At 38.0% G+C, this 25512-nt stretch overlaps 2 protein-coding genes across 2 annotated transcripts in view; one reads left to right on the top strand and one right to left on the bottom strand.

Annotated features, from left to right (window-relative positions):
* The window catches only part of LOC104522674 (cyclin-J-like protein), a 22801-nt gene extending 6492 nt beyond the window's left edge, over window positions 1–16309 (top strand). The window contains exons 3-6 of the mRNA XM_029084288.1: window positions 4237–4447; window positions 13587–13886; window positions 14697–14856; window positions 15907–16309. Coding sequence (XP_028940121.1) covers window positions 4237–4447; window positions 13587–13886; window positions 14697–14856; window positions 15907–16309 — 1074 coding nt within the window. The remainder of the gene's footprint in view (window positions 1–4236; window positions 4448–13586; window positions 13887–14696; window positions 14857–15906) is intronic.
* A 4298-nt stretch (window positions 16310–20607) lies between these two features.
* Window positions 20608–24947, bottom strand: FABP6 (fatty acid binding protein 6). The gene is made up of 4 exons (XM_010165032.1): window positions 24838–24947; window positions 23801–23976; window positions 21808–21897; window positions 20608–20713 (listed from the first exon to the last, which is right to left on the bottom strand). Exons 1-4 carry the CDS (start codon window positions 24902–24904, stop codon window positions 20660–20662), a joined length of 387 nt encoding a protein of 128 aa, XP_010163334.1. The 5' UTR covers window positions 24905–24947; the 3' UTR covers window positions 20608–20659.
* Window positions 24948–25512: the final 565 nt, after the last annotated feature.

Here is a 25512-nt window from a genome sequence, read left to right as displayed (position 1 = left end):
GGGGGGTGGCAGGGGCGGGGGTTAAATTTTAATTTGAGTGCCTTATATTGATATCACACAAGCAGTGTCTTGGGTTTATATAATTTTCCCCTGGATTAAGAAGAATCATGGAAGTCTTGTTGAAACTATAGTTATATACCTTCACTGAGTATTCCTGTTCATCATTTGTAAGCTTTTTTCAGATTTTGGGTTAGGATTGGTGGTTAAGATCTGTTAGCTGTGGTAGCAGGGGCCATATTCTTGATTCTGTTTATCCTTGTCAAAAAGCTTGTGAGCCTAAAATACCTTGATGAATTCCACTTTTGTTCTGAGAACTGATCATTATTAGTGTGATTTATTACCATAGTGTCACATCACTTGCTAATTTTTCTACTGCTAACTTTTTTCTCCTGACTGCTTGTCAGTTCATTACTGGCTTTATATCAGTGGGAAAACAGTTCTACTGAGAAGAAATTGGACAGAAGAAAATGTAAGCGTGGAATTTCTTGCCATGTTGAACACCAAACTATCTGATGTGGTACTCTGATGAGGATAAATGCTGGGCAGACTGGCCTGTACCAGCTGCTGCTTCAAGGGAGCTGCAGGAAGTGATCCTGTTAAGTTTTCTTCCTCTCAGCTTCAATTATTATTTGGCCATTTAATTCAAATGGCCAGCCTAACCTTCACGTGGTTGCTCAAAGGCTTTAAGTCTTGTTTGCCTAGTGACTCTTTTAGGGATGGATTCTGAAGTGCATTTGCTCAGCCCAGTTACAAAACCATCTGAACCACAGATGAAATCTTGTCTCCTGAGCTCAGGTAATGAATGGTACCAGCTGAAGTGGTCAGGTTACTGGTGGTGAGCTCTGTGTCTCTGCAGTGAATGAATGGCTTATGTCTGGAGTCTGGCCGGCTTTTAGATGTGATTGCTGAGGAAGATCTTGGCGTCTTTAACACCACTTAAAATGTTTATGCTTATTCTCTTCTTTTGGTCTTGAAGCTGGTAGGAGATGGCATCTTAAAAAATTGTCTTTACCCGTAGGACTGACTCTTAGTCCAAGCCTTACTTTTCACGTTTTGAGATTAAGTGGTGATCCCTTTAAATGCTGTGCTCTGCCATTCTGGAGGCTTTCTGTGGACAGACACTGATCAATATGTTGAGCAAAGCTTGTTAAGTAATTTCCAAGACACCTGTGAGCTGCTTATTGTGCTGCTGCTTTTAGCATTTCAATGTGGCAATTACTCAGTAGCCTAAAGCAAAGTTATTCAAGTAGAAACAAATGAACAGTTCAAAGATAAGCAGTAGCAGCATGTGAAAGGGCAATTCCAGCAGAGAGCAGGACTTCTAGTTTCTTCCATAGTGTCTTACTGGAGATAGTTTCCATTGCTGAATTTTTGACTCTATTTCTTTTATTCTTGCTCTCCAAAAGTTCAGCTTTTCCATAGAGTTATGTTTGCTGATCCTGCATCAGCATCCCCAAAGCAGCAAAGGCATTTTCTTAATTCAAAGGAGCAATTTTGGGGTTTTTTTATGAACTTATGCTAAAGAACTCTGCAGGGGGTTGATGGAAGGGGATGCATACCCACAGCCGTGTTGATAATTGTAAGCCTGCTATTCAGCTCTTGCATTGTTAAACTATGTACCACTCACTTTCCTCTAAAAGAAAAATCTCATCGTTTAAGACCACTCTGTCAGTATAAAAGCAGTCCTACTGAACTACTTACTAGCTGCTTCCTGTGATGTGGTGCAGGGCAAGGCTCTTGCCTATACACAGATAATTACCCTGCATCAATTAATAGCTAGGAACTTGATCTTGTAAGAAACCACAGCACATGGCTCTGTTCCTCCTAACATTAAACCTGAAGTTGAACCTTGTCTGTGCTATCGAGGCTCGTTATATGGAAGCCCATGTGGGTGTTTTTTGGTGAACAAAAGAGAATGCCTTTCACTTATGCCCTGTACTAGTAACCGATTTTCAATAAATAAATATATTTAAAAAGCAGGTGTCTTACAGGGGAGTAAATATCTGTGTTAGACCAGTAGCGGAACAATCCTATTGGCTTAAATTCAGTGCTTTAACTGGTCTTTGAATTTTCTAGCAGTGGGCTGAGTAGGGGTAGTTCTCGCTTCTGAACATCTGAGGTTCAGATGCAGATCTCTGGATCTCTGCTTTTATTCTGAGCCTTTAATGCTCAGCCACTTGAACTGTAACAATTAGACATGTCAGATTTTTTGACTAGATGTATAACTAGAGTTACTGTTTTTCTTGCATTTGTTATGGTCTAAATGTAAATTTCACATTAAATATGTATGCTGCCCTCAGAATACATAGTATAATTTTGCTGGGAGACAGCTGTTAAAACAGGAAGGATATTTCAAGAAAAAATAAAAAAAAAAACAAAAACCTTGAAGCTCCTGCCAGTCACCTAGAAGAACAAAATGTTTCAGAGGTAGAATTGCCACCTGATCTTATGATAGCTTGGGCTTTGTATAGACATATTAAAAAAAAAAGGGGGGGGGGGCTTTTTTTAACTGATGTAAGCACTGAGCTTGAAACCATTTCTGCCAGAACATTTGTGATATGGGTATGCTATGAATTCCTGCTTTGAATCTGTCAGTTGTACTGATGGATTGAAATCTCATAAAGGCAATCAAAAAAAATCAAATTTATGGAGGTTTTCTGGGTATAAAACAAAGGGAGGGGAACATGTTCCGTTGTCTCCCTGCTTTATAAGTTGTTACTGGTGGGTGATTTCTTTATAATCCCCCAGTGAAGGCTGTCCCAGGTTTCAAAGGGCTGTTTGCCCGTCCACAGCATGTGTCTGTTCAGCCCGGAATGTGTTTGTTCACTGACTTTCTTTGAAAAGGCCTGGGAAGCAATCATCCGGAACAGCACTGGGCTTGCTGTCATTGTAAGCTGCTTGTCGTTCTGGAGCCTCCCTGGTTTCCAGTTATGTGCACCCCTCTGAGCCTGATTGTGTAGCTATTTTTTCCTGATAAATTAAACCTCCTTGTGGAATGTCTCCTTTTCCAGGGATGAAAGGAGTGTGGGCAGCCATCGTGCTGGCTGTGCAAGGTGCTGCCTCTGACTTCTCTAAGTGGAGTAGCCAGTGCAGATACTTCCTCTGAACAATTTTTTTTTTTTAAAGCGCCTGGATTTATTTAATAGAGCTAACTACTATGTATTCCACTATAAAACACTTCTGTCTTGCAGCACTGTACTACTTCTAATTTATTTTCACATATATGTAATACAAAAATGATGTATTACCTTGCTGAAACAGTGTTTTTCTAATCCATGCCTGTCAACATGTATTCAGCCCATTTTAATCCAGGTCTGGCCATGGTGACTGCATTAGTATATGACCATGTCTAAAGTGAAAGTGTCAACTTTTAAGTAGCATTATCTTGTTGCAGGTATTCCCAAGGATCTTCACTCCTTTCTTTAACCTACTCTTTGCATAGTGGCTACAAACTTGTGTGTAAAAACCCTTGTAGGTGAAGATCTAGCATAGGTAGATCAAAAACTTATATAATTCTGCCTTCAAAATGACATTTCATATATTACATGTGAAAGAGTCTGTAAGTTCAATAATTAGCTTTTATACTGCTGAAATAGGTTACTACAGAAAATACTGGAATTTGCTGTAATTAGAAAAGTCTAGTCATTTTCCCATTATGTTTTTTTTCTTGTTAATGTCTACTTTTGCTTCTTGCTGCAGCAATGCACCATTTGATTTTCTTTTTTTTAATGTTAGATAGATGTTATTTATTCTAAAGACCTACACATTTTTTTTGGCAGAGGATGAGTAACTTGGGCAACTGAGGAAGGGGCAATATCAGAGTGTTTTATCCTGCCCTTCTTGCCTATGGAACTCTGTTAAAACCTTATTTAACAGTCCAATTTGGGTGAGCAAAATTAAAAAGGGAGTCCTTCAGGAAGAATTTTCATGGCCACAAAGTTTGGTGTTCTGAAAACCCGAAAGCAACAGCAAATTTTTCCTGGGTTAAACTGCAATTTACAGTGTTTAACCACATGTTTAATGCTTTTGAGGAAAGTGCATGGATGACCAAAGTACTAGAAGTTAACCGACTGTCAAAACATGCAGTAATCCAGCCCTGATTTCTGTGTCAGTCATAGTGTTGTAGCTTCAAAGCATTTGCCATAGTAGGTGATGGGTGTTGGTTTGGAATTCCAGACACTGAAATGGTATTTGTTTCAGTACCTCACTTTCCTCCCTTTTTTTTCCCCCCCATAGGAACTCAAGATGCCTATATACAAGGGTCGTTCACCACAGATTGGGATGCGTCAATACTTCGTTGATCTCTTGACTGCCCTCAGCAACTGTTGCAATCTCTGGCCTACGACACGGCACCTCGCTATCTGTTTACTTGACCTCCTTATGGATCGCTACGATATCACTGTCAAGGATCTGCACATAATTTCATTTGCCTGTCTTCTCCTAGCAAGTAAGTTGGCTGCTTTTAAGGCATTTTTTAATGAGCAGATGTTGTTTTCTTTATATACCATGTGCTGTTTTTTCTGTGTTAGCAGCTTCCACCTACTTAGGGTAAGGCTTAATGAAGTCCAAGTCAAGCCATAAAGCAGTCTGTTAAAAAAACTGCTCGACTGTATAGCTTGTGCTACACATCTGTATGCTGGTGTTGATATGGAGAGGAAGTTTGGGCAGCTGAAGCTGGGTTAGTGGAAGAGGACAATGAAGACAGTGGATGATGGGGTGGGAAGGAAATGGCAAGACTGGGAGAGGGTAGTTCCAAGGAAGAGTTGGTAGTAAGGAATGATATCTGTGTAACATGCAGCCTCTCCTGGAGATCTGTCCTTGGACAATCTGTGGCTCTGTGGTGATCACTGGGCATAATCAGTTCCTTGCAAATAAGAGGTTTCTTATACATGGGCCAAAGGAAACTTTGCTTATTGAGGCACCTGGTGGATGTGTTGATGATGCTGAAATGCATATTGCTTGTTCTGGGCCCTTATCAGATATATTGGCATTAATGTGTAATACTGGAGTTTCAGTATTGGCATCCATTTAGCAAATTATCTTGAACATTGGTTATTAGTGCTTTTTTGAAATAATCTCTGCAGCCAGTGCTGTGCAAGTGGAAGAAGGTGAGACTGGTGCCTCAAGGAATTGCAGTCTACCCCTGCAGACTTAGGAACTCTGTTTCTAGGTTATAGAGAAATTATCCTGCCATATGGGAGCCATGCAGAACAATGCACTACTGCAGACAACAGAAGTTATGCAAACTCCTAGCATTAAGGGCTGAAAAGTGCAAGTAGTCATATTGGTTAAGGTAAAAAAACATTATGGAGAAACAGAAGCAATTGAGGAAAGAAGATGATACTATGTGTTTACCCCTCAGGACATAGGATTGTTTTTCCTTGTTGGTTGTGTTCTGAAGGCTTATTCTGCAGAGATAATAGTAAAATAATAAAAAACCCCATACACTTGGTGTATTTAAGCATTGTTGTCTATCTGACTCCAAAGAAGATAGTGAATTATGTGGAACAGTTAGTGGTTCATGTTGCAAAAAAGGCCAATATTAAAATCAGAACAAAGAAGAATGTAAACGGTTGCTGTAGGTACAGTCTTATGGCAGCCTAGGTGACTATTGGATATTGTAGTTCTGCTGATCTGAACCCTTGGTGAGCTCCTCCAGACCAGCAGATTGGCAGAAAACCATCCCAGCTGAGGAAGTGTTTTCTTTATTTACCAGAGAGGTATTTTTCTGAGGGTTAGACCAGCTTCAAGCTGCTGCAATGGAGGGGAGAGGGGCTAGGACCGTTTTGTAGATTGTTATGAAACTGTACCCTTAATTTCAAACACATCAGACTGAATTAAATACCAAGTCCAGGTAGCCTGGAGACTGATGCCTGCTCAGAGGTGTAGTCCTTCAGCTTTCTGACCACTTTTTTGTTTTGTTTTGCTAACAAGATGCCTTGCAGCACTGCTGATTTTTGGGTTTGGTGTTATTATTTTCACAAGTTCATGAATGAATGTTACCTTTGTGAAAAGAAGATAGATTCTTTAGATAAATCTGACACTTTCAAGCATACTTCTTGTCCATTTTTCCCCAGCATAAAGTTGATGCTTCAGCAGTTTTTCTAATAACTTTTCATTTGGATTTAGAGGAAGAATTTATAGCTATAGTTTGTTTCCAGTGACGTGCAGGTAGGATGAAAACAGTACCCTCAAACTTTGTATGAATTGTCAGAGTTGGTGTACTGGTAAGATCTTGGGTAGAGGCTCAGTGTATGAGATTGGGAGAGTTGGACTGCTGACTTGTGTAGCTTCTAGGGTTTAAAAAGAAGCAAAAAAGCTTTCAAGATTTTCCTTATGTAAATGACTAAAATGAAATGCAACCTTAGGCCACCTCTATGCAACTGGGAAGCAAAAGGAAGTTCACAAACTGCCCTATGATAATAGTTGAGGGAAATGTCCTACAACTTCTGCCTGTTTTTTGTTTGTTGTTGTTTTGTTTGTTTGTTTTAAAAAAAAACAGTTTGCTTAAAAGAACAAGCCTAAGTCTAGTGAGCTAATGAGTGTGAGAATCTTTCTAAAATTAAGGTTACAGCAATGCAGTAGCATGTATACATCCTGATCTGGAATTATATCGTCCCTTATAGGAAAGGGAGAAGGTCTGTTACTGTAAACATGTAGAAACAAAACACTGAAAGTTGAACCAAAGCAGCTTTGCACAAAATTAATGCCAAATTAACTTGTATAGCTAATGTTTAAAATGCTAGGGCTCAGTGTGGAGACTTTTGGGAGTATAGTAAGCTCTGTTGTTTACTGTCTGGGCCATCTTAATGTGCAATAAGGATATTCTTTTTTGGTATGTGTAGTTCAAAGTTAAGCAAGTCAAGTCAGGAAAAGCTACTTTAAATTCTAATTCCAGTGTTTAGTTTGTGACTTTCAAAATTATATTAAATAGACAAAAACTTGTACTATGATTTCTTTTTTATGTTTTGTAGTAAAAGATTTTGAGTAAGTCAGAAGTATTGCCCTGAAGTCACCTTGAAAGTTTTCATTGTAGCAAAGAAGAATAAAACTAGTCTCTTGTTACCACAAATGCAGTAATTGGAACTTCCTGCAAAGCATTACTGTAGGAAGAGCAAAAGATTAAGGGTAGTGTGCAGACTACAATCAAGATGAGTTGTAGTTAGAGGCAAGATTATTTATTCCCACTAATTACTGTAAGTGTAGGGTTTTGGGGAGGGTGGGAGAGGCACAGTAGAGAAGCTTTTAGACACACAACTCCTGAAATTGAAGCAACAAACTCCTAAGCTAAATGCAAGTTGAGGACAATTTTTAAGTTCAGATAAATTATTGAAAACTTGTGTTTAGCTTTGAAGTTTGCTTTTATCTCAGATGTAAACGATCTCAAAAACTTGTCTCTTTTTTTCCTTTACCTACAAACATTGTCATCACCTATTTTTGACAGCACACAACAGCAGTGCTGTCATGATGGAGAGAGAACACAGCATTTCGTTAGATGTCCTTTAGGAGCTACTTTCTCTTGCTGTACTCTAGAAATGCATTTTGACTGGCTCATCAGTTTCCTCAGACAGGAAAACTGATGATGATGATAGTGCTTCCCACTTCAGTAAGTATTGTGAAAGAGATGAGGGAGTGAGAGATAATACTGTTCCAAACAGATTGCTCTAGCTGCCAAGTATTGTTCAGCCTGGACTTGCTGCAGTTGAGAAGAATGTGTGTGTCCCTTGAATATCCAGATCACTAGCTGGAAGGTGTATGTTTCTTTGCAGTGTATGCACAATGTAATAATTGGAGAAGGCATCTAGAAATTCCTGCCATATAGTTTAACTCCTCAGAACAGCTATAAAAGCTTTGAAGTTTACTAATGTCATCAATAGTTATTATTTCCTCTGAATCGGTTCTGAAAAAGAATGATAAAAATTGTTCACAGTAATCTAAAGGTGAACTGAAAGCTATTGGGGTAGAGAAGGAAAAGTTGCTGGAACAACTGATGTCACAGTTACTTTAGGAATGTGTTTAGAATTGTCTGTCTCTTTCACTTGCATTAAGGGAAACTTCATTATCTAAATCAAAATTGTAAACTAAACATATTTTTGTAATACAGAAAGATCTGGTCCGTGTGGATGTTTTGGCTAGGTACATGATAAAAAAAAAGAGGACTTCTTTCTTAGGTCTAACTGTGCTAATACAAGAGGTTGTAGGTTCCTCCTGCTGCAGGATCATTAGTGAAGCCCAGTGGTTTTAATTGCTCAGGACAATGCATCTGTCCTTGCTTGAGGGGGACTAGTAATTGCTCAGGTTGACTGCTGTTAGGTCAGGGAGATGCTGGCTTTTGGTGAGAAGTAAGGCTGGGCAGCTTGAACTGGTGGTCTTTAGGCAAGTCAGTGCTTTAAGTAAGCTCTGCTTTTTCTCCAGACAAAATAAGCAGTCTGATGTTTTTAGTAAGTGGGTGAATCTAGTTTAACGAACTGAAGGCAATTGAAGAACTGTCGTTCACTCCACCTGGCAGCTGAGAAGGCAGCCTCTTGGAGAGGAGCACTGTTGAGCAGCAGCAGGTTGTAATGTTCTAAACTGCATCTTCATCAGGCAATTTATTACAGAAAATGATTGTGATATTTTAAGGTGCTTCAGCCCTAAGTGCTCTTTTAGAAAAAAGGATTGTTCAAAGATGTCCCATCTGCTTTAGTGCTACTTGGCTTAAATTGCCTGCTGAAAGCTGAGCAAACCAGCTGCCCCAGAGTAGATGAGATGCACTGACACAATCCATTCAAATGGTCCAGCTGCAGGAGCAGTAAACTCTGGGGAGAGATCAAGCACCTGGGCTATAAGTCTTAAACCACTGCAACTGTTTCTTCTGTAAGTTTTCTTACTGTGCTGTATAGGGGCTGTAGTGTTAGGATGTATCAGTTCAGTTAAAGCAGTGCACTTTTTGCTTGTTGCTGTGAAATCCTAGCTGAGTCTTAAAAACTGCTCCTTTCTTCCCTGATGAACTAACCCTCTTCAGTAGCTGGTGCTTCAGTACCTGAGAAAAGCAACATCTCTCTCAGCCTCTCAGTGACACTGAACATTCCAGCAATTCTAGTTCTTACAGCCCCTCTTCCTCAGGAGGGCTCTGCTGCTATGGAGACACGATAACAGATTTTAAATTTGAGTATTGTTTTAAGCAAAGATTGCTTACTCCTTAGCACATCCTGTGCTGCATTGCTTCATAGAGTACTTGGGTATTTCTTGTGGTTTTCCTTGCTTTATTTTGCCCAACTCCTTAATCTGCCAATCTGTCTGTCTCAGGACAATAAAAGAAATTAGAGCAAGACAAGATGTCTGTGTTAAGTGGGCTGAGTTGAGGGCATGGATAATCCTTTATCACCTAATCCTCCATTGACTGTGTGGAGGTGTTGTCAGACATCAGGCAGCTTTTCCATTGGACCGTGCTTTGAGATCCATTCTCCATTTATTGTCCCACTTTCACAAGCAGGTAACTGACAAAGCCAGGTGAGCTACTTTTTTTTCAATAAAAGATAATAGTGGGTGTCAGTCCAGGATACAAATTAGTGCAAAACTTAGTCTGCAGTTTTAGATTTTTTTTTTTAATTTCCCTGTTGCTGTAACTTGTAGAGAAAATTTTCTTTAGTAATTAAACTTTGCTACAGTAAGGCATTAAAAACCCAAGTGTGCCTTGAGCTAAGTGGCTTGCATGTGTGCTAGGTGTTGTACAGACAGTTGAAAAATTGCTGGCTGCTCACTTTGCAAGACACTGCAAAAAAAAGGAAGTAAGCAGGCTAAGTCTAAAATAGCCTGTCTTTTTCTTGCCTTGCTTAGAGGACAGTTAGAAGCTGTGTTTGTGTCTGGGGGTGGCATGGGAGAGAGTCTCAGAAGTTTGTTGTACCACCTTCTGGAACAATGTAGGAATAAAGAAAAGTAGTCCTTCAGCTGTGTAAGCAGCTGCAGTTCTTTTCTTTATGCTGGGCTAGATGGGCTTAACTGGTTTATCCATCTTTTACATTGATTTTAATTGTTTATGGGACAAAAAGTACTTACACTTTAATGACTCTTTACATTGGCAGTCCTTTTTGTTTCATGGTCTCAAGGACTCTGAAAATGTAATAAAACAAATTGCCTGCACGTCCTGCTTTTGTTTTGCTACCCATGTAAAATCCCAGGAAGATCGTCTACACGACCTGCCAGTTATCAGTCTGAACTGCATGCTGCGTACCCAGGTGTACATAGTGACACTTGCCTCCTCCAGTGCTTGAATCAGTTCTTCGGGGTGCATCTTATAGCAGTGGTGCTTATCTGAGACCTTTAGTTTTTCCCAGTGAAATGCTGGCATGAATTGATAGGCTGTTTTGGTAATGTGACAAATGGACTAATGAAATGTACGCTTTATAACTTAAGCCTGTACTCTTTGGCAAGATTTACACTGGCTTCATACGTCAAAACAAAAGTGTGAACATGTAACATAAAAAGCACTCACTTTTTTTTCTGGGGGAGCATCTGATTGTAGAATTCAGAGTGGGACAGAACATGATATAAAGTAACTTGGAAAATCTTTGCATCATTAATTACTGCAATACTGCACACTTAATGTCCCATGCTGCCCCCATCTATTTAGATTTTACAAAAAAGTTGGTCACAAATGTAAACCTACATGACATGTTCATCTTATTTTAGTCGTCCTATCGACCTCAGTAGGCCTCTTTGTATAAAAATTTGCATCATCCATATACTTCTTACATTAAGCATCCCTTTACAGGCTTATGATTTTTACCTCAAAACAAAACTTTTTGAGGGCATTAGTGGCAACGAAATGGTTGTACCAGTAACTGGAGCCCAGAATGCAACAGTAAACTTTTAAGGCATTGACAGTGGCATTTCAAAAGCATGCAAGTAACTTGGGCACGCAGTTCTCGTGAACTTCAGACTCCAGGTGATAATGTAGCTGAAACAGCTTTGTTTTTCTTCCCAAAGTGTGATGTTGATTAAACCAGTCAGTGTTATTTGTCTGGTCAATACTAGACTTGCAACCATCTTCCCTGAGCCTTTAATATCCTCACAGCCATTATGCCGGAGATCCTGTTTCTCTCAGTATAAATATGCTGTGCATAGATCCTCAGTTTCTGGTGTAACTGAAGAAACAAAAATAGGAATAGTATATTCTGACATCTTTAAATCAGGGAAATTGAGGAACTGGAAAAGGACAGGCTCCATTTTAAAAACATCTTAAACTTGCTTTTCCCAGCTTGCCTCTGATCTCCTTGGTCTGATGGAATGAACTAACTTTCACTGTCTTTTCCAGATTCCAGTGGGAATAAATAGGTGGGAAGTGCTTGGTAAACTTGGAAGCAAGAAGTATTTAGGTCAAGGTGGAACTGGGAAAGAAAATGGGATCTAGTTGCTTGTATGTTGCTTTGGAAAGTAGCTCGTATTCGAATTTTACAGTTATCTGAAGTGAAACTTTTGAGTTGATTTCTCTCCCTCCGTTCCCAACTCAGTTTTGGATTCTTTCTTCAACTTACCTAGCTACAATTATACTCAGAGTCTCCAGATTGCTGCACTGGTCACTGTTATCTAACATTAAAGCTAGGAACTAGTGTTTGAAAAGCAGGAGGGGAAAATAATAAATAGCTAGTAGTCTAAGTCACTAAATTTAGCCGTTGTCAATTAATTTTAACTTTAAAAGAAAAATGATCTTGATCAAGTCAAATAAATAGCTTTGCCCTATGTTGGTATGATACCTTCCCAACACTACTGTGCTGGTAGTCTGCTTTCCAGACTATGGTCTGACCTTTTGAAACTTCCAAGGTATAGTGGGAAGAAAGAAGGAAACAGAACTTACAGAAACCAGAATGATGGATCTTGTCCTTAGTTTCCTTGGCACGCAGTAGTTTTTACTACTTCTGCTAGCATACTTCTTAAATTGCTATATCAGGCTGTGACATCACCTTGTGTGGGGGGGAACAAAGGGTTAACTTCTCTCTCAAACTTAATTTTTCTCAAACAGTTCTAAATTCAGGTGACAAGGAGATTTATGAATGTGTATACAGACTCCTGAGTTTTAAGGGCTTTCCTACTGACAGTGTGCCCACAATCCTTTCCTGTTCTACTTCATATGATGGATGAATTTTGTTCTTCATTGTTATCGTTATGATCTTGTATGGTAGGGTGGCTGCTATATTATACTTTTCATGTATTTCACATCCATGATACCTGAACAGACTCAGAGATGGAAAATCCATTTTAAAGAGACACTTAAGCTGCTAATAGTACAGAAAATTGTCAGGTTTTTAGTACATTAGAAACACTTTGCATGGAATTGCTGCCCTGAATGGATAGCAAGATCTTACTTCCTTTTAAAATAATTTTCTTGTGCAATGCTGGATTTAATTGTTTTTAGATTTGACGAGAATGCTCTGAAGTCATATGACATGCTTATATCTTGTCAATTGGTCTGTGTTGGTAAAGGAGGACTCTTGCAGAGGCAATGGAAGAATGACTGAAGCAAGAATTAATTGTGAAACGTATGACCTCAAGAACAAAGAGGAAGAATAGCTCCAGAGTACTTTCAAGTAGCTATGGGTTTGGATTTTGCAGCAGGGATGTTCTTTAAGCTGTACTGGAAACTTTTTATTACTGATGATTGCTTGTTGCTAGCTCTTGGACAAGCAGTGGCTGGTAGATAGGTCATTTTTGGCTTGGTAAACCAACAGTGTGAATTTAAGATAACTTCATTGCTTTCTTACGTTTGTAGCAAAGTAGCACTTGCTTTGTTACTGATAGATCTAATCCTCAGAATTAAATCTGATATTGGATGCTTTTTATGAAAGGGTGAATGGAGCGAGATCCTGTTTTTCTGTACAAAAATTACAGCACTTTGTAGCTACTGGTGAAAATTGAGTTATGCTAGAGCCTATTCCTGTTTCAGTAGGCTGGTAAATACAACTTAGAAACAGATGCAGCTTTGCTTAGCTATCCTGACTCTCAAAATATATGCTCTGTCCTAACCCCATAGGAATTATTTATGTTAATAGCTTGGTTACAGGGTACCTCTCCTAGCCTTTCAGTGACCTTAGCTAATGAGGCCCTCCAAGACGGGAAGGAACAAAGAGAAAATCTGAAACAGCGAAGGCAAAGGTGGTATTGCCTGAGGGTTTTTAATGTCTTCCTTTTTGTAGCATGTGCATTTACCTTCCATACCCAAAGGAGTTTTTTTTCCTCAATATCAGATCTATTGTCATATTTTCTCCATATACTGCTTTTTTTTCTTCACACTTCAGTGAATACCCTTCAGCAAACTGCTTCTAGTTACTGTCAGGAAAAACTATCTGTAATCCTAATGAGTCTACAGTCTTGGTTTTGGCATCCATACTATATAAACAATTAAAAACAAACAAACAAAACCATGAAAAGGATATAGGAATATGTTGACCAGTCTGGCTTCTTTCCTACTTGTGTCACTATATTTTCCTGTCTATCTTTAAAAAGCACCTTTTATCTATAGACTTTCTAGTTCTGGGAGTGTTCTTTGTTGGCTTCTGGACACTCAATCATAAAGATAAATCTTATCTGGAAACCATCTCTTCTGGCAGGTAAATTTGAAGAAAGAGCAGATAACATTCCAAAGTTGGAGCACTTAAATAACCTGGCATACATGTGCAATGTGAATGTGGTATTGAACAAGAAAGATTTGTTTGGAGTGGAAATGCTGCTTTTGGAAAAGTTCAACTGGAACCTTTGTCTACCAACACCAGCACACTACATTGACTACTACCTCTGTGTGTCCATTGGTGAAAATGACCTTCACGATGGCTGGCCGATCACCTCACCGACCCAAATCAAAGCTTTTCTGGAGAAATATGCATACTATTTCCTTGATGTGTCAGTGCAAGGTAAGAGGTATAGTTTTATGCTAGTGATCTTCCATTTGGCCAAAGGCAAAACTCTGAAAAAGAGCTTTAAAACTTTTCATAATATAGATTGCACAAAACTATCTGTGCAGAATGGTTTCACTTTGCAGCTATTTCAGATGGCAAATGGTACAGTTCCTTTCCTTGCGCATGAGCCTCTTGTCTCTTTTCAGAAATCTCTAGAAGAAATCAATTTTTTCTTCAGCTTAGAACACTAATTGGAGAGACTGTCTGAAATAGGGTCTAATTTTTGATCTGCCACAGAGTATGAACTGCTGTGACTTGCAGATGAAATGCAGTTCAATGTATGAATCTTCTTTAATTATATTTTTTAGAAGGTCTTGTGCTGCAGTGCAGGTCACATTTAGAATGACAGGGCTTTTAATGATTTGGTTTGTCATTGCTACCAATATCTGCCCATGTGAGAGGCAGTGAACTGCAGCATCCTCATAAGGCAGTTTCAACACCAATATAAATGTGCCTGATTGTCAGTACCTAACTTCGGTTCAGTTGAGACCAGTCTACAGATTTCAGCATAGTCTATTTCGTGGCTTTTTCTGAAACAAAAGAAACTATAGTGAAGCCTTGATAGTAGTTACAAACAAGTAGTACAGAGATCTTCAGGAAAGCTTTACCCAGTTTTGAGAGGCTTTTTCTGGTCATGAGTTAATACTCTGGGATGTGTGGAACAAAGATGAGGATTTAATTTTGTCCTGTTTGCCATGCATACACATAATAGGCTCACTGCAGTGGTTAGTAAAGGTATAATCCTTGCTTCTTTTTTTTTTGTAGATCCCTCTTTCCTCTATTTTCGTCCATCTCTGATTGCTGCAGCTTGTGTGTGTGCCTCGCGTCTCTGTATGCACATTTCTCCTGCCTGGACAACAGAGCTTGAATTGCTAACGTGTTATTCCGGGGAGCATCTTACCCAATGCATTGAAATGATGTTAATGTAAGATCAGAAAAAAAGTAACCTGTTTGTGCTCTTAGGAAGATGTTAATACTAGTATTTTTTTTTTAAGTAATTGTTTAACTATAATTAAGATATTACCATGATAGTAGGATATTGCATTGGTAATCTGCATCTTCAACTGGGGAGAGGAATAAAAGGGAAAAATTAGGTCACTTTACTAAAATACTGTCTTTTAGCAATATTTGCAATGTGGAATGGAGTGTTCATTTTCTTGTACTGGTTGTCTATGCAATTGGATGGGAGCTTTTACAGATGGTTGATGAAAGCTTTTTCGCCTTTGTTTCTTATTGTACCTGCAATATACTTTCTGCAGAGAGACACCAGTGTATCTCTAACATGGAAAATACAGTAGGGAGACACTGCAGAACTATCCTTGGGGTTTTTTCCAGTAAAGGACATGACTGTGATCCATCAATACTGGTCTGGTGTGTGAGCACATACAGTCTTAACAGAAAATTTAAAAAAAACAATAGAATGATTTAGTTTGGAAGTGATGATGGACCTTGGAGATAACTTCTGAATTCCTACTTATAGCAGAGCCATCTGAAGTTAAATCAGACTGCTTGGGGTGTTGTCTAGTCAAGTTGTGACTGGCTCAAAGGACTTCCTAACCTTTCTGGGCAACTTGTTCCAGTGCTTCATCATTTTCACAATAATCAGAAATGTGAAAATATTTTTTCCTAATATCTAACAGGAATTTCCTTTGTTTCCTTACAGCTATGCACTTTAATACTCTGCAAATACTTACCCAGACTATTTAAAAATGTCTTTGTGTTGTGGACTTAAGGTTACAAGATAACCAGTCCATCAATAAAAACATGCTTGTGATGCAAAATTATCCATAAGCTTTTTGTTAGTGTGTGAAGATTGCAGCAGGATAATTAAGAAAGGAATTGTGAAAGCACCTGAGGATTGCCATATATAGCTAGGGACAAAAAGCTGATGATGTAGTCTGACTGGTGAAAACTTTGGGATATATTCAAGCTCTGTGAATTTCTCTGTCTGATAAATCTGTCTTATTTGTTTCAGATATTATGAGAATGACATCAGAGAAGCCAGAAGCATAGAAAAACAAGTAACAATTCAAAATCAAGAACAGGAAGCAGTGGGAAACCTGAGCCATCAAGCCACTACTCAAGTTCTCTTCCAGCAATCTAGTTATCACCCTTTAGCCCAACAATCGGCTACGTTTTCCGAGTTCCAGTGGCCAGTGCAAGATTTGTGCTCTGCTTATCGTAACTCCTTACAGGCCCAGAGGCCCAGCAGTCTGCTTGCTGGCAGTGCTGACAGCTCGCTGTGCGCCTATGCAGATCTTGAAGCCAGCCTTTGGCCATCTGCACAGACGCCCATCGCTGTGCAGGTGGCCCTAGGAACAGAGCCCAGACACTGCATTTCCGTGGCTTATGGCAGTAGTTACTTCAGTAGTCCGTAGTCATATGCAGCTGGGTATTTTGATGGATAAATATTGATGGGAGAAAAAAAGTTATATGAATAGAAGCTAAGGAAGAGACCCTGTGTGTGATACAAGATGTGTATATGAAAACCATGAAGAAACAGAATCCTTATGACTTGCTCATTCAGATAACGTTGATGTGGATTCCATTTTCTTTGAGTAGGAGTGATAGTTTAGGAGTAAGACTTTAGAATAAAAGGAAATAAATAAAAATAGGCTAGAAGACTATTAAATAACGTTTTACTTACAATTATATTGGAATCTAAATTTTGTGCTGCTGAACAGAACTCTGCCTTCAAGTATTTTAGAAACAAAAACAACCTTAAATCATCTCTTAGGTCTTTAACATGCTGCTGCCTTTGGGACTGGAGACTGTTAGTAAAACTGTTCATGAGCTTTATCAGGGATTTAATGTTACTTGAAGAAATCTTAGAGAAACTCTTTAAAGGTTCACTGCCTTCAGTTCATCTTTTTGGACTCAGTGACTTGTGGCAGTAGTTCAGGATCAGGACAGAGGGAACTGGTGTTAATGGGGGAAAAGATATGGAACTGGTTAACTTTACTGTGAAATTAAGAGTTTGATGACAATGCTGACTTAGTTTTTTTTAAGTACCATCTTGGAATTCTCTTGGAAAACACAGCTGATAAACTGAAGATTATATTGCTGCTTTGCAATGAGACATGCACCTACTGTCACATATCCAAGGGTTTCTTTTTCAGCTGAAACCAGAGATGATGGTTCAAAAAACTATATAGACTTTTAAAATGTTTAATGTATTTACAAGCAATGGATTTCTGCAAATGTGAAACTTTAGTTTTGATATATGCAACCACTATTGTAAATGTCTTTGAAGGCAGTAAGTACTCTTGGTTTGTCTTTTCTCTGAAGGTTCTCAGGACAGCAATACAAGCAATGTGCAATATGCTTTTACTGACTTGGGGCAATTTTTTAAAGTCATGTGTTGCAGTGCTGTTTTAAATTATATTTTTAGATAATTGTTTTTAAGAGTGTTTTAGGGTGGAAAGGAAAAATGCTAATGTGTGTTTGTATAACTGTCTTCCAAGAATGCAACTTTTGGTATCAAATTAATAATTTCTTCCATTTGGCAGGCTAGAGGAATCTTCTCGGTTTTGGTCGGTTTGTTGTTTGTTTGTTTTTAAATGCAAACTGTAAATAAGGAGGCAGTACTCTCCAGAAATTAGTCTGTAAGTTTAAAGAACTTAGTTTATCTTTTATTGTTGGCTTTTTATTTATATTAAACTTTATTTTCATAAGACTTTGGTGCATTTTTTTATTATGTAATTTGACAGATGTAAAGAACAATATAGATGTGGCAGTACTGTTGTGGTTTTTTCTTTGTTTTTTATCACCTTATAATCTGTAATGTGCAGCGTTACACTTTGGACCACCATCATGCTTAATTGTGAAAAAGCTTTCTACGTTCCCTGCTTAGCTTTTAAGAGCCAACAAAGAATATATATCTATACCTTAAAAATACTTGAACTAAGCGCTCAAAATTTTACAGAACAGAAGAGTGGTAAGACAAATGTGATGGAAAGGCCTTGCCAAATAATAAATTGTGAAGGAATAGGCAGATCAGGAATTTGGTCACTGCACAAGAAATAAGATCCTATTCCAATGGAGTGTTGGTGTATATAAGGAAGTACAAAGTGGAATGAGGGGATGGCTGAACAAACAGGCAGAAAACGTGTAGAGACAAGGTAGGGACATAATATAAGAACGGATTGTTCCAGCTCATGTGTCTTGGGGGTGCCATCTTACCTGAGGAGAGCGAAAGGCTGAATAGGAGAATGCGGTTGTATGTTCAATCTTTCTTCTGGTGATTGTGTCTTCTAAGCAGGAATTGTCCAGTGAGTTCTAGGGTCTATTTGTGCCATTGTATCATGGATGGAGTTGGGACAGATTAAGTCCAACAGCAGACTCTGAAAGGGAAAAGATTTATGAGAATTTGAGCTGGCCTAATACTGCTTTGATTGACAGCTCTCTCCAGAATGCTTTAAATGTTGGTGCCAATTCTACACCTTTAATTTTGAAGTAAATATTTTTCATGGTTTTGGGTTTGTTTGGTTTTTTTGTGAAAACATCTCCTCAGGAAGAGCACATGTAGAAGAGCTCAGCCAACCTAAAGACATTTTTCTGAAGACTTTTTGCCACAATTACTGAGAGAGCTGCAGAGGTGTATGCAAAGCTGAATTAATTTTTAATGTGGGAGGATGTTGCAGATGTAACCAAACAGCTGGCATTAAAATTAAACTGTACTAGTGAGTCCTGACAAGAGCTGCAGCAGGGAAACAGGTGGAAAAAAAGTCTGCTCATGCTGACCAGGCATCAAAGGTTAAAATTAACTTACTTTTAAAAAAATCTAATGGCTGCAGCTTGCTGCTTTTTTAAATAGGAAAGAAACCATTTCCCCATTTGTGAGAAAGTTACAACTTGGTGTTTGCAAAATTGTCAAAGCCACTTTGATCCTTTTGGTTCAGTAAGCTTTACACACTGTAGTGGACAACTTAAAGCTGATATAATGCTCTTTGATCAGTATAATCAATGCATCAGTAAAGTGCACAGGTGCTGCTTAATAAAACTTAGCTTAGTGCCAATTTTTACTGAGAAGCCTAGATACTACTAGCAAATGTGGGACAAACATTGATGGATTATTAGTGATAATTTTGCACAAGTATTTTTTTAAGGGGTGTTTATTTTGCTTTCTGTACTGCCATTTCAAGACAAGCCTAAACAACATGCTCCAGTTGAAAAGGCAGTAATGCTTTCTTCCCCATGGGAAAGCACCCCTTACATGCTTTCTGGAGAGCCTAGATAAAAATCCCACCTTTCTTTTCAAAGCATTGTTGTCTGTATAATGAGTTACTTGATCACATGTAAAATGTAAAAACAGAATGTGCCAGTTGCACAATGCAAAATGTAGTTGCTTGTAGAACTGGAGTTAGTGGTGGCTGCTTCCATTTTGTTTTCAAAGCAGGGAGGGAATCACCAGGTATCAGCATCATCTCCTTCAGAGCTGGTTCTTGTGGGCATGAATGGTTCAGACAGAACACCACCATCCTTTACTTCAAGCATGAGCATTAGTTTCATATAGCACTTTCCCAGTGTTTACCTGTGCCTAATTCTACAGGTAATTCTGTGTAGTTAGTTAAGTGTTAAATATGATGGGCACATTCTAAACCCAAATGTTTGAAGATGGTACATTATTATTGGCGGAGGAATGTATTAGCTAACTTGAACTGAAATGAGGAGTAAGCCTGAAGAGATTCCTTATTACTTCTTGATATGACATCATATAGCTGCAGAGGCTGTAATTCAACAAAATTCTGTTAGAATCATAGAATCACAGAATGTTGTGAGTTGGAAGTGACCCACAAGGATCTTTATTGAGGGAAAGTATAAAAAGTAATTAAAAGCCTTTTTTAATTCCAATCATTTCAGGTATTTTGCATTAATCAGTCATGTGCATAGGCCTATCAGACAATGAACTTCTGTGCACATAAGACACATGCCTTGGCTAGATACTGATTAGCTTGTGAGGGCAAGCAACTAGGTGGATCCAGAAGGCAAGACAGCTGGAAAAAGGAGTCTGAAAAGGGAAAAGCTTTGTGGGTTGGGTATTGGCCAGAAGTGATTTGGAACAGTGAATCCAAAAACTGTTATACTTAATTCTTACTGTGTTCAAGAAAACATGCACTGTGTGTAAACAACAGGATTGCATTGAGAAAATAAGACACTCCCAAATTTTCCTGCAGGAGTCTGTCTGTAAAACCTTAAATGTCCTCTAAGAATTTGGGTCAAGAGAAGATACTGGTGACTGAGAAAACCATGATAGCAGGATGAAAGCCTATCGTTTAATGAGTGATAAACTGACTTTCTCTTAAAGTCTTAAATTTCTGCTCTCTGACCAGCAATAGGGCGAGAGACTTTCATCGGGTCTTGCATTTTGATGTACCCTTTGGGCAGAGCATTATCCTATTCTCTAGACAGAAGCTGAATAGAGCTTCTATTAAGTAGGTGGTAGACAACATTTGAATATGCCAAGTATGTATCATATACTGCTAATACTTAGACGGGAGCAGCATCATTAAGTGATTTGATGCATCTTCTGATTTTTGCATTCTGATTTTCTGAGTATTTGTCAGATCTTTAGGAATGGTCTGAGTATTAATGTTGAGGAGAACATTACTCTGAAAAAAATTCTTCATGTTTGTAACACAAAGAAAGAGGGAAAGACAATCAACACTTTTATTTATTTGTATTGTTGCTTGTTTTTCAGTGTACTGGAAGAGACTGTCTTTACTGTCTTAAGCAATTCTTTTGCTGGTTCTTTTGTAGACTACACCAGAGGAAGTAGAAATCTGGAATAAAGAACAAACCAGAAATTTGGTTGAACAATGCAATTAGAGCTTCAGTGTCACAAATGAAAAGACCTCCTGACTGGCTCACAGAACCTGTCCTTTACTGAAGCAACATTTACACTTTAGTAGAAGACATATCTGGAAAATAAGCTGAATGTCCTTGTCAACTCTGAAATACACAGCACAAATATTATTACATAACAAGCACAACCTCTAAACAGGGGTTAGAATGTAAATGTATCCTGTTAGACATGGCTTCACCAACTCCAAGTTATTAGGGTTTTAGACAAGTGAGATAATTGTTCTCCAAAAGCAATAAATGATTGACACTATCACTTCCTGGGATGGAGAATGTCCTTTCTTGATTCACAGCATAACTTCTAGTTAGTCTCTGTTGAAGATGTACTTAGACATACATAACTGGTACAGACATAAGTCAATTCAGGAAAAATTTTGAGACTCAAATCGTGATGATTGACAATCCTATTTGTTTTACAAGTTTTACTGTAAGTATTTTAGCTTCTGTAATCTTCCAAAGCTATGTTGCCTTTTTGTTGATAAAACAGGATACTACTTGAAATCCAGCCTCTTTTGGTTTGGTAGTTTTTGGGTTTTTGTTTGGTTTTTTTTTTCCCCCTTGGTAAGACTAAGAAAATAGGGTTGTACTGAAATTCTGTGAGGACTTGCAGATAGATAGTTTTCTAAGAATGAAACAAAGTTAATAACTTTATAGAAACATGTAAGTAGTAAGCAAAAAGTTTTATATAAATTATTTTATCTTCTTGGGGCATAGGGACAATGAATACAGTCAAAGACATGTCAGTTTGGGAATATAGCAGCTCTAAAACTGTGTGTTTATGCCTACATTTCAAACTTATCAAAAATATATGATTAAACATTTGTTTATTGACATTTTGGATTAAACCTGCACAAAATTGTAGATTATCTAGACTGAAGGAGAAAGTTATTTAATAGTTTTGCTTTACTTCAGACAAAGATTTTTTTCTATACTCAAAAATTTTAAGCCTGCTGCTCTAAAGGTTTGGTTTTGGTTTTATTTATTTATAAACTAATTTGTATATTTGAGAACTCACCTCTACTAGCTTTCCTCCACAAATCTCTGCAGTATGATGATAGTTGGGAAAATCAGCTACTATTTTCCCATCTTCCATTTTAACAGTTGCCTGTAATAGAGTAAGGTTTAATGAGTATATAGAAAGGTTTAATGTTCCCTGGGGTTACTGGCATTTATATTTTCAGATACACTGTAAACACCTGATGCTTAAAGTTTTTACTTTTAAAAAAGCAGAAGTTGTGTATTACACGTGCAGCTTCATGAACAAGACTAAAATCGCTGTGCTTTATTTCTTAAATGTTCGCAATTTAAATAGAAAAATGTTCATCTAATAATACATGCAAGTTCCATATCTATACAATAGATCAGACAATATAGCTCCATAGTTCTAAGAATGATCTGACTACAGACTATGCTTCTCATTCAGTCCTCAATGTTTTTTGTGGTTCTCTTGTTTTGACAGTGAAGTAAAAGGCATCATTGTATGAGTTAATTTTGAAGTAGGATTCTCATGTACTAATAACCTGCCTGCAAGCAGCACCAAAGTCACTGTGGACAAGTAGTGTGAATCTTTACTCTAGATCCTGAGTTTCATACCTCTAACTATATTAGAATTCATCTTGCTCATTTACATATAGGTGAACATGACTGCACGGTCTGTAGTCACACCTTTATACTATAATATGTGCTAGTTGCTCTAAGAGCTGCTTCTGTATGGCAGAAGTATGCCAGAACGCTACTGTGAACATCCCAAATACTACAGCAGCTCAGATATGTAGTTTGATCACAAAATCAGTCTTGTCTGTATAACTAGTCAGTTGCCAATGCTTTTAGTAACACAGATTAGCCAGTCATATTTAGAGGAGAAAAAAGTAATTTGCAAAATGAGATGAGTGGATGTTTTTTACTAGATACAAGGAAACCATCTTAGAGCTTATGTATTGTTTAGTGACACTATAACTAGAAGGCAGTGAGGTATTTCTTCTGCCTCCATCTTTGCCTACAATAGGCTTTGGACTGCTGAAGTGCCCAGGGACAAAAAGAAGAGAATGGAATTTCTAATATTTCAAATTGTTAAGTTTGCAGTAAAATGACCTAGTAGAATTTTGTCTTATTCTATCTGTTAGGTTTAATAAATATTTCTCAAAACTAAAACATTTTTTGTTCTCTCATAATCAGAAAAGTAAGACTAAAAAAGCATTCTAGAAATCATGCAATGCTATTGTCAGTTTCTCACAGCTCCCTGATGCAATTGCTGGTTTTCCTGTGTCTTCCATATGTATAAAGCATTTATCCAGTAATCTGTTGTAGGGTTCTGGACACCTCACGAATGCAAAATTTAGCTGTTCCAAACTGTCTTATCCCTTTAAATAGGTGAAAAATATGGTAGGTAAAGCAACCATTTTACAGCAGGTTTTGTGTCAAGATTTTGTCCATTACAGGAGCAGATTAATACTGTGTAATCTTCCTTCTTGCTAGAGGCTGCTTAAGTTGCAAGTTGCTCTGTACTTCCAACAAGAAAGAGGATACAAAGATTATTTTTTTTCCCCCCTTCACTTTACAGTCTTTTGTTTAAGGCCGAGGCACAGGTGACTTCAAAAGGTGAGCCCTGCTGACAGGCATGGGCAGAGCTAGGGATCGTAGCACTCCCCTCAGAGAGTGCTGCAGTTGCTGTGTGGTGCTGGACAATAACACAGCTGCCAACCAGCTCTTTAAGTGTTTTAATGAGCATTATGTTTGCTTGAGCTGTGACACCAGTAGATGCTTAACACTCTACCCTTGTTCTTTACTAGTACATACAGTTCTGAAGCTCTATCTCTCTTTAAAATCAGATTTAGATATTTTGCTAGGGCCACCAAGAAATGGGGGGAAATACTACATGTTTCTAAGCTATGGCAGATGAAAAAAAAAAACCAAAACTTAAGGAAGATATCCCTGAGACAGATTTGATTTTCACCCTAAATTAAAAAACAATTGAGACAGTGTAGAACCTAAGAGATAAATTAATTTACCTTGAACTTTTTACCACCCATTGTCTCCATGTCTGCTTCCTTGCCAATTGTGAATGTGTTGGTCGTGGTGCGGCCTCCTGGAAAATGCTGCGTCCAGGTGAAGTCATTTCCATTCTGTACCACCTCAGTGACTATTTTGCAATTCCTTCCCATTTCAATCTTGTCACCGGGGAGACCTTAATCAGTCGAATACAGTTTATCAAATCTAATAGTCTATCAGCTGTATTTGAATTGAAGCATACTAATAGTATGTTTGTTCTCAGATATTGATGTCTGAGCATCTGATTTGTTGGGTTTTCTTTTTTTTTTACAGCAGTATCAAAGCTCTGAGTTTAAATTATTTGTGTAAAGGAAGATATAGGTACATGAATGCATTTGCTAAAATAAAAAGTTTTGGTCTTGCATTCTTTTTTCCTGAGAAAATAAACACAGAATAAATGTATAGATACCAAGTATATATAAATATTTCCATCTACTTAATCTACACATACAGATGTGTAGAATTTAACATGTATGAAATTGTGCTTTTGCTATATAGCTGCACATACCTATTTACTACTTGCTATTGCTTTTTAAATAAATTAACACAAGCACTGAACTTACGTGCACAGATCATAGTGTCCCTAAGAGCTTTTATGGGCTACTCTCTGAAACAGGTTTGCACAGTCTTCCGAAAGCATGGACAGAAACCTGTTCCTGTGTAATATTTTTGACAAGCATTTTCATACTATATTTGTACTCCCACCAATGAATATTAAGGACAGAAAAAGTGACCTTCATGATAATTATACAAGCATCTAGGCCCTTCATTCTGTTGCCGCTGAAAAGGAACACCACTTCTGTAGAACAGGACTATTCCCTGTGGCTGGCAGTGCTGCTTGTAAGAATGAAAACTGACTCTCCTTGCTAAAGTGCAGAGCACTCCTACCAGTCTTAGGCCCTGTTGAACTCAGCACATTTCAGTAAAAAATGCTCCTTTTTTTTGAAGTATTTTTGACAAATTAACCCTTATACCTTATACCCCAGGACATACTTACCAATCTTCTTCACAAAGTCATCATAGTTCTCATCGCCTTCAAATTCGTATTTGCCTGCAAATGCCATGTTGCCCTGGTGATGTGACTGGTAGAGCAGAATAGCAGCTGGAACAAAGAAGAATGGTAAATGCAGATGGCTTGAAGCCCTCGTTTTTATAAACCAGCCCAAGCTGTTCAGCCTACCTATACCCACGTTCCTTGGAAACATACTTTTATGATCTATATGAGTCACTAGCATGGATGCCATTGACCTGTATGAAAATAAAAGTTATAATTCAATTATTTACCTTTGACAATAATCTGGAGATCAGCAGAAATCAAGGACAAAATCTTGATTTTCATTTAGTGCATGTTTAAACAAAGTTATACATTTTTACTTTCAAAATTTCACTGATTTTACCTTCAGGATGGAATAATGGTAAAATATGTCATAATGAAACAGGGAGAAAACAGCTTCAAAGGAGTGTCATGAGATCACAGCCTTGCTCTGTTTGGAAGCATACTCTATATTAGTTCAAATATGAAAATAAGAAACAAGCTGCACAGATTCCTAAGTAATTCTGGTAGGATATGGACAATGACAAGATTCTGGGTAAATTATTGCATGTCTTATGTTATCCCCACACAGAGGAAAGAATTATGAAATATTTTACACTACTTGGATGGAAATACATT

The sequence above is a fragment of the Antrostomus carolinensis genome, unplaced genomic scaffold (genome assembly GCF_000700745.2).
Source record: "Antrostomus carolinensis isolate BGI_N321 unplaced genomic scaffold, ASM70074v2 scaffold22263, whole genome shotgun sequence".
Lineage (NCBI taxonomy): Eukaryota > Metazoa > Chordata > Aves > Caprimulgiformes > Caprimulgidae > Antrostomus > Antrostomus carolinensis.
The sequence above is the reverse complement of the archived record's forward strand: the minus strand, read 5'-3'. Positions and strand labels throughout refer to the sequence as shown.

What these genes read in the sequence shown, in the direction of transcription:
- FABP6 (XM_010165032.1), bottom strand. Translation starts at nt 24,904, where the DNA reads ATGGCATTTGCAGGCAAATACGAATTTGAAGGCGATGAGAACTATGAT. An exon ending in TGACTTTGTGAAGAAGATTG is followed by an intron (nt 23,977 to 24,837) that starts GTAAGTATGTCC and finishes CGACTGATTAAG; the next exon opens with GTCTCCCCGGTGACAAGATT. An exon ending in TGGGTGGTAAAAAGTTCAAG is followed by an intron (nt 21,898 to 23,800) that starts GTAAATTAATTT and finishes ACTCTATTACAG; the next exon opens with GCAACTGTTAAAATGGAAGA.